Below are 7,855 nucleotides of genomic sequence, written 5' to 3' on the forward strand. Positions count from 1 at the left end.
CACCTATAAGCAAGTATTCTCCACAGCTGTTCCAAGTTAGGGGCTGCATCTTCTCATTCCCATCTTTAGCAAAAAGACTTCTTGGCAGATTTTCCTCAAGGCAAGCAAGGTAAAAGATGAAAGTAGACTACTCTTGGCCAAGCCACCCTCTTCCCACAGTTAACAGCCTGGGCGTGAGTTAGGGCAGCTAGTTTGAATGAGTTCCCTTAATCTAGTGGGATAAGGAATACAGTTTCAGTTTATCAGATTCTTTGGTCAAAAGGTGAATGATGGGGGTTGGAGAGTTGCCCTGCCCAAACTATGTGACAGAGGAGTCTAAGGTGGATGTTTTGGGTTGATTGTAATAAGCTCCAAAACGTGTCTGCCAGGAGTAGCATCCCCAAATCTAAGATGATATACTTTGCTAGCAAGCTCCAGCATCAAGGCATTATCTGAAGCTTAATAAAGCTATGCCTCCTGGATAGTAAACTTAAGGTCGTTAGAGCAGGAAGCATACTAGGAAAAGGACCGAGTAGTTCCATGGTTCAAACAGAAAATACCTGTAGCTGAAAAGTAAGGATTCTCGGCTCTCTTGGAGCAAAGGCAAATAGCGTGATTCCTTTGCTTTTTTTTTTTTTTAAAGATTTTATTTATTCGTGAGAGAGACAGGAAGAAGCAGGCTCCCAAGGAGCAGGGAGCCTGATGCGGGATTCCTTTGCTTTTATAAGAAAAGCGCTGCCCTGAAATTCGCCTTTACAAGGGGAGTTGGAAATGTTTACACTTTTGTATCTATTCTCCCTTTAACGAAAGCTTACCTGGAGTGGGGGAGTGGAGACAGCAGAGGGTGAGAGGAACTAAAGAAAATGGAGACAGGAGCCACCCTCGGGAGCCGTGGTCACGGAAATAAGCAAAAGTATTAACAACAAAAAAATCCATGCTTCTGTGATGTTACTCCCCGCAGTCCCGACACAACGGTCTGACCAGAGGCCGGACGGGCTCCCCTGGACCGGTTGCGCCCCGGTCCTTTCTCAAACGCCAGCGGCTCCTTTAATAGGCGGGGCCGGAGCCAGCGACGAGTCCCCTGCTTTGTACGTGTCGGGGGCGGAGTTCCCAGACGGCCCTTGCAGCATGGCCGCCGGCGCCGCCGCCGCCTTAGCGTTCCTGAGTCAGGAGAGCCGAGCCCGGGCCGGAGGGATCGGGGGTCTGCGGGTCCCGGCTCCGGTCACTATGGACAGTTTTTTCTTCGGTATTGAAGAAAGGAGGGGATGAAGGTGGTGCTGGGGCGGTCGGGCAGGGCTGAACAGGAATGTAACGTGGGTGAACACGACGTGGGTGGGGGCGAAAGTGGGTCCCCCGCACGCTGCAGCCCAAGCGGAAGGGGGCGTGCGACCCCTTCTTATGTGCAGGGCGGGGCCCAGGGCCGAATGCCCCAGGTGTTCCTGAGAAGTGGGCCAGTAAATGGCCGGTCTGACCTTGGCTACACGTGACAGAGGTTTGGTGGAACACTCAGACACACTGTTACCTCTTCCAGGCTGTGAGCTCTCCTGCCACACCCGCTCTTTCACCTTCAAGGTAGAAGAAGAGGATGATTCGGAGCATGTGCTGGCTTTGACCATGGTGAGGGGCGGGGAAGGGTGGTGAATAGTTGTTCCTGAGCAGGCAACTCGGGGGGCCTCCACCCGTCCCCCCAATCCCTTTTACTGGGAGTCACCTCTTTCTGACCCCCACATGGGCGCTTCCCTGGCAAGGTGATCCGGGGACCACTGGGGCGGGGCAAGTTCTAGGGTAGATGCCTCCACTTGTGGTGCCAACCCTTGTTTGGGGAGACCCAGAGGCCCTGTGTACCCTTCCCAGCTCTGCCTCACTGAGGGGGCCAAAGATGAGTGTAATGTGGTAGAAGTCGTGGCCAGGAATCATGACCACCAGGAGATTGCAGTCCCTGTAGCCAACCTCAAGTTGTCCTGCCAACCCATGGTGAGTTCCCCTGCCATGCTGGGTGATGGAGGTGGGTGGTAGGGCTAAGGGTGGGGGTGAGGAATTGAGGACTGAAGGACTGACTCATCACAAGGTTGGGCGGGCCAGGCCTTCATCCTTGTCTTCCTTCCAGCTCAGTTTGGATGACTTCCAGCTCCAGCCACCTGTAACCTTCCGCCTGAAATCAGGTTCTGGCCCTGTGCGGATCACTGGGAGGCACCAGATTGGTGAGAGCCCTCTCCTTTGCCTCTAGTGGCTTCCCCACCAGGTCTCCCCCACTGCTTCACACTCTTGCCCCATCCCAGCCTTACCTCCTAGTGCAGGTCCCACGTAGGCTATACCCTCCACTTTCTGTCCTATTCGAGCCTACCTCCTGCATGAAACCTGTCCCGACTTCTCCACCTCCATTAATGTGGTCTCCTTTAGCTCTCTGTCATCTTAGTATCTGAGGTTCTTCCCACCTAGATCATAAGCTCTGGGAGGTCAGGGTCCCTGCAAGCCTAGCACCACAGGGCATGAATAAACGACATATGGTATAAAGGGGGTCTGGGCTTGAACCTCCTCTTTACTGCTTACATTTCCACCAGTTACTATAAGCAATGACGTTTCTGAGCAAGAAGAGAGTGAAGAAGAAGGTAGTGAGCAGGAGGAAGCTGAGTGGTGCCCCATCCTGCCTGCCAAGAAGCAGGGGGGTAGGCCCTAGCCTCCTTGGTGAGTTGGGGGAAGGGTGTCCAGCAAGGTCTGGGATGAAGTAGGACAAGCAGGTGAAGGCCTAGATGCTGACCCCTTGTTTGCTCTTCTCAGATCACCTGGCTACATGTGCCATGCACCATGTTCCTGTACAAGTTTCAAGAACTTTAAATGTGTCTTCTCTGTTGAAGAGGATGGGTGGGTGGGTGGGGTCTTGGGCTGGTGTTAGGAGAGAGGGTGGTCCTATCCCTCATAGAGCCCTGGTATTTTTCTAATCTTATGCCCTACCTGGGACTTGCCTTTTCTCCAGGATTGGGAGGAACTCTGAACTTCTGTCCTCACCCTCTCTCCCCACTTGCCTATGAGATTGGAGATCAGCATCTGAAGCTCAGGACTGCACATTTTTAATACTTTTTACATTTTTGGAGAAAGGTTGAAATAAAGTGATACGGAGTTTTTTGCAACTCATTTGTGTGGCTTCTTTATCTGCTGGTGTGGCATTCCCCTAGGGACCACCAGGTGGCACTGTGGCAGCATCGAGGGTGGCCCTGCGCCTGGGGAGGGTGAAGAAATGTGGGATCCTGCTATCCCTAGGACCCCGGGGGCAGGCCAGGCCTGGGCCCCAACTGCTTTGCTAAAAGAGGACCTCCCAACACCAAGCCCGTTCGCAGTCCCTACAGGTGGGGGAGGGCCATCCCAGGAGGTTATCAGCATCCAAACAAGGGGCCTGGGCCTCTGTCAGCACTCAGGCTGATGGGCAGGGGGGTAGATAAGGGGGCTTAAGCAGTCCAAGGAATGTGCATCCCTAGATCCACGAAGGGGCTCAGGCCCTGAGAGGGCCTGTGAGGGGTAGGCTAGAAGCCAGTCTTTACTCCTCCTTCCAGTCTTACAGGCTGTCTCTGAGTGGGTCTGGGCCCTTAGAAACCTGATTCCGGGGGCCAGATGGAGGGGGCTGGCCAGATTGGGTGACAGGGAAACCAGAATCCGGGTGGCCTGGCATATGGGGGCAGAGGGGCTCCTGGGATTCAGCCTCCTGGGCTAAGGGGTTCCTGATTCCCAGCACATTGCCTGCTCTGGGGGTCTCTGGTGCCTGTAATCAAGTGTTCTGAGGTTTGACTGCTGCTATGCCAGGAAGAGAAAGGGAAGTACCTGATGTGAGCATTCGTGTGTATGTGACCAACTCTGGGGTCAGCAGTTCAGCAGCTGTGTTGACGTGGGGGGGGCACGTATTTCAGTTTCCCACATACAAACAAACAAACAAAACGTTAACTCCTGAGACAGCCTGGGGCCAGACATGCTGAGGATGGACAAAGTACAGTGCCTGGTGGTGTGTGGGGTGGTAGGGCCAGGCCCACTCCCTCCCACACCGGCTGCTGGGCAAATGAGTGAACTAGTGGGAGGGTAACCCGAAGAGGCTGGTATTGGGGCAGGTAAGGTAAGCTTTGGGGAGTGTCCAGCAACACGGAAAAGCATTCCTACTTCAACATACATCCATCTGGAGTAGATTCCCCCCTCTTCATGGTGAGGAGCTCTAACTTCCCTTTTCTCTCAAGTTGAGGATAAAGGAAGGTGATTTCTCTCTGTGTTGCAGTGATCGGGGTCGCAGGCCCCTTTCTCCTCTCCAGGAGGGCTTTCCTGGAGTGCTTCCAGCGGGAACCAGCGTGGTGGGCCGACCAGGCTCCAGACCATTCACTTTCCTGTGGCAGGTGTCCCAAGGGAGGGGGAATTGCAGCTGGCGCCCTCTGGTGGGCGAGGTTGAAACCGTCTTGGCCGTGGGCTCCCCATGCCGCCTTGAAGGGGGGTTACGTGAGCGATCTCGCCCGTGAGTGGCCTGGGGTGCCGAAGTTAGGCAGAAAGCAAGGAGTAAGTCACTGAGGCTGACTGTTTGGGTTCATTGATTGATTGATTCATTCATTCATTCGTTCGCTGGAAGAGCTCTTGTTAGAGCCCTTCTCTTCTTCCTCTCACCCATAACCTCCAGAGTCCTCGGCACGTGCTTGGTTGGGGGCGCGGGAGACTGGCTGAGTGCAGCGAAAAGTCATCTCTGGAGGAAGCCTCCCCAACCCACCCATCTGCGCCCTGTGCGTGGCCCAGCTCGGACATTTACCCCCTGCGAAGCCGCTGAGCGCTCATTGTAAGCCTTGACTGTTTCCTGGGTGGCTCTCCCCGCGACCCAGGCAGGCGCCGAGCGCGCTCCTGCCCGCAGTAGGGGCCCAATCCACATCTTCCCCTTCTTGCAGGACTTTCCCGGCCCGAAGGGGCGCCCGGCCGACAGAGCTGGGAATTGTTTTTTCTCCCTCTCCGCCCCGCCTCTCGCTGCCGGTTCTGTCGGCTGAGCGCACAGTAGGAGCACTGCCAATTCGCTTTGGCTCCGGAGCACTGAGGGATGAAGGCGTCCGCCGGGGTTTGCAGACTGCTGGAGGACGGGCAGGCCTGTATTCGGGGGGCGAGGGAGACGACTCCCAGGCAGCGGCCCCAAGTGCTTAACGTAGTCTCGGCGATTTGCATTTGAACAGTCGGTGGAGAGTCGGCGGCGCTTTGAACGCCGGGCGCCGAAGGCACGCAGTGGAGCTCTCGGCAGTCCGGGCCGCCCCGCGCAGGCTGGTGTGGATGTGAGGGGCCCAGGGTGGGCCGGGGGCGAGGGATGCGTTCGGAAAGAGGCTGAAGGTGTGTGTTTGGGTCCCTGCGAGGGCGTGTTTGCGGAGAGGGGCTATTTGTGTTGGCGAGGAGTGTGTGTTTGTGTTTGCAGGAGGCGAGGGTGTGTGTGTGTGTGTGTGTGTGTGTGTGTTTGTGTTTGCGGAGTGTGGGGGCGGCCGGGAAAGGTGGCCGGGCTGTCACTCAGCGATCAGGTTGACAGGCGCTCCCTCATCAGGGCCGGGGAGCTCTGATTGCAGATTCGAGGAAACAAAATAGCAATTGTAATTACGGGGCTTTGATAAGATAAAGGAAGGAGAGAGCTGGCCTGGAAGGGAGCAAGCGAGGGAGGGAGAGAGTGGCCTGCTGGGGCCCCGATGGAATATTTGCATCTGTCACTCACGGGGCGTGCCGGGGCAGTACCGGCGCCCTATGTGAGGGTGTCCCCATCTGCTCCCTCGCCCCTCCCCCCACACCCCCACCACAAGACATAGACTTTTGGGGAGATGAGAAGAATCTCTAAAACTGATGAGGGTTCATTTCAGGGGAAGTTCTCCAAATGTAAAGGAATTCTGTCCTATAGAAAGGCCCCTTGATAGAGGTTAAAGTGGATACTAAAACCTTGACCTCCACACTTTTAGGTCCCAGGACGCCCATCTCTTCTGGGGAGTGGGTTAAGATCATTGAGGCTCAGCTCAGGGACTTCAGAACCTTCCGCGAGCTCCAGAACCAGGGTTAGACCTGAGTCAGATGCTCTCTGGCCTCCATCCCCACTCCAGGGAAGGGCTGGTGCCCAGAGTTGGGGCTCCAAGACTATGCACACTGAGCATGGGCTAGACTGCCCTGACTCTGGCCTGGGTCCTGCTCCATGCTGTTCTCATCAGACTGTTTTCAGAGGGCTGAGTCCCCAGTGGGGAGAAGGCCCTTCCCACCCTCTGCTCTCCATCTCTCCACTCACTCATTCATTCATGCACACAAATAAACATTTTCAGGGGCCTACTATGTGCAGGGCATGCGTTTAAGATGGTGAGCATTCTGCCTGTTTGAAGCAGTACAGCTGGGGAGGTAGAGACTCAGCAAGCAGCCTGCAGGCCTCTAAGACAGAGGACAGTAAGGAAAAGAGCTGGTTTGGGCTGTGGGCACCAGAGCCCACCTCACCTTTCTCCCTTCTAATGGGCTCACCTCTTAGTGGGGTTGAGAGGAGACAGTGCAAGTCCAGCCTTTAGCAAATATGAGTGCTCAATAAAAAGTGGTGCTTATGATTATTATCTGAAGGCAAGTCTTCCTGGGGAAGCCACTCTTGGGCTGAGGTCTAAAGGTTCAGCCAGTTTCTTCATTGTTCATTCATCAAATGCCAACTGTAGAACAACCCTGCCCAGCTCAGTGCCATGAGCTGCAAGTTCCGATCTAAAAGACATGGTCCTTGCCTGGAGGTCTGTGTGTGCAAGAGCCAGAAGAGTGAACAGACTCCTGGAGTGGGGGGGAGGGGGGGCATGGGACAGGTAGGCTCAGGGAGTCTCCTTCTCTGAGGAGGGATGAGGTCTTGAGACAAGTCCTCTGACTGTTGTCCCATCTATGCATTGCTCAGTGTTAGCATTATGGCTGGGAGTAGGAACAGGTGGGGCATCGGGACAGGTGGGGCACGGAGAAAGGGGAGGTAGGCAGAACTTGATCGTACTGCTGGGCAAGGACCTGCCTACTGCCCCTGGCCTAATAGCTTCCCAGGACCACCCTAACCCCTCCAGTCCAACCCCCAAGGACATGGGGTGCCAGTGGGGCAGGGGAGGTCACGGGTGGATACAGCAGCTGGGTAGGGCATCAGTGGCTCAAGCTGCTGCTCCGAAGTGTCAGTCCCAGGGTGTCTCTGCCCACCCAAGCTGCTGCCAAAGAAGCACCATGGCTCAGGGTTTCCAGAAGCCCCTGGGGGGAAGCAATGAAGGGCTGGGAGAGGCTTAGACACTACTTCCTTCGGGGACCCCCCCCATGGTTGACACAAAGCACCAGTCCACGTCTAGTCCAGTAGGTGTGTAAATGCCTCAGTGCACAAATACTGAGGCTCAGAGAGGGAAATGCGAGGCGGCCTGGATCTAAGTCTCTTCTCCAGGAAAAGCAGCTCACAGTCGTTATTTTTGCCCTCTCCGCCTGCTGCTCTGGGAGGGCGGCAGCGACTATAGGTCCTGCTAGGGACCCACAAGGGTGGCTCATGGTGCCTCTCAAGCTTCAGGTTAGTGTGTGTGGGACGGACGCAGGGGTGAAGGTGATAGTAAGGGAGGGGACATTTCTCGCTCTCAGGGTCTTTTTGGAGACGGGGCGAGACAGAAGAGATCCGCAGCAAGGGTTACTCAGCAGAAAGGCGGGGGTGGGGGTTCGGGTCCCCGTCGCAGGGAGCGCACAGCCATTCCCTCCCGCTTCCCAGCGGCCGCTTCCAGGGGACACACAGGGCCGAAGCACACAGTAGGTGGCTCAGAGACCCGCCGCCTAGTCTGAGGCATAAGCGGACCCGGCCCCACGGTGGATACTTGGCACCTTCCGACCCCGGCGCACCCGCGGTCCAGGAAGCCCCAGCCCGAGGTGCCCC

General features: G+C 56.0%; 1 protein-coding gene across 2 annotated transcripts; it reads left to right on the forward strand.

Moving 5' to 3' along the window:
- Positions 1–8: 8 nt before the first annotated feature.
- NPM3 (nucleophosmin/nucleoplasmin 3) lies at positions 9–3,107 on the forward strand. 2 transcript variants are annotated; one of them, XM_028098990.2, is made up of 6 exons: positions 9–1,225; positions 1,511–1,596; positions 1,834–1,953; positions 2,087–2,180; positions 2,541–2,664; positions 2,954–3,107. In XM_028098990.2, exons 1-5 carry the CDS (start codon positions 925–927, stop codon positions 2,654–2,656), a joined length of 717 nt encoding a protein of 238 aa, XP_027954791.1. In that variant the 5' UTR covers positions 9–924; the 3' UTR covers positions 2,657–2,664; positions 2,954–3,107. The 2 variants fall into 2 exon arrangements, with proteins under 2 accessions (XP_027954791.1, XP_027954792.1); XM_028098991.2 differs by lacking the exon at positions 2,541–2,664.
- Positions 3,108–7,855: the final 4,748 nt, after the last annotated feature.

Source organism: Eumetopias jubatus, unplaced genomic scaffold (genome assembly GCF_037043125.1).
Source record: "Eumetopias jubatus isolate StellerSeaLion01/CBP00866 unplaced genomic scaffold, mEumJub1_p1.0 scaffold_17, whole genome shotgun sequence".
Lineage (NCBI taxonomy): Eukaryota > Metazoa > Chordata > Mammalia > Carnivora > Otariidae > Eumetopias > Eumetopias jubatus.

Bases quoted from the DNA above. Each gene is read 5' to 3' on its own strand.
- NPM3 (XM_028098990.2), top strand. From the start codon at position 925: ATGTTACTCCCCGCAGTCCCGACACAACGGTCTGACCAGAGGCCGGAC. The intron at 1,226-1,510 runs GTATTGAAGAAA...TACCTCTTCCAG, and splicing joins TATGGACAGTTTTTTCTTCG to GCTGTGAGCTCTCCTGCCAC. The intron at 1,597-1,833 runs GTGAGGGGCGGG...TACCCTTCCCAG, and splicing joins ATGTGCTGGCTTTGACCATG to CTCTGCCTCACTGAGGGGGC.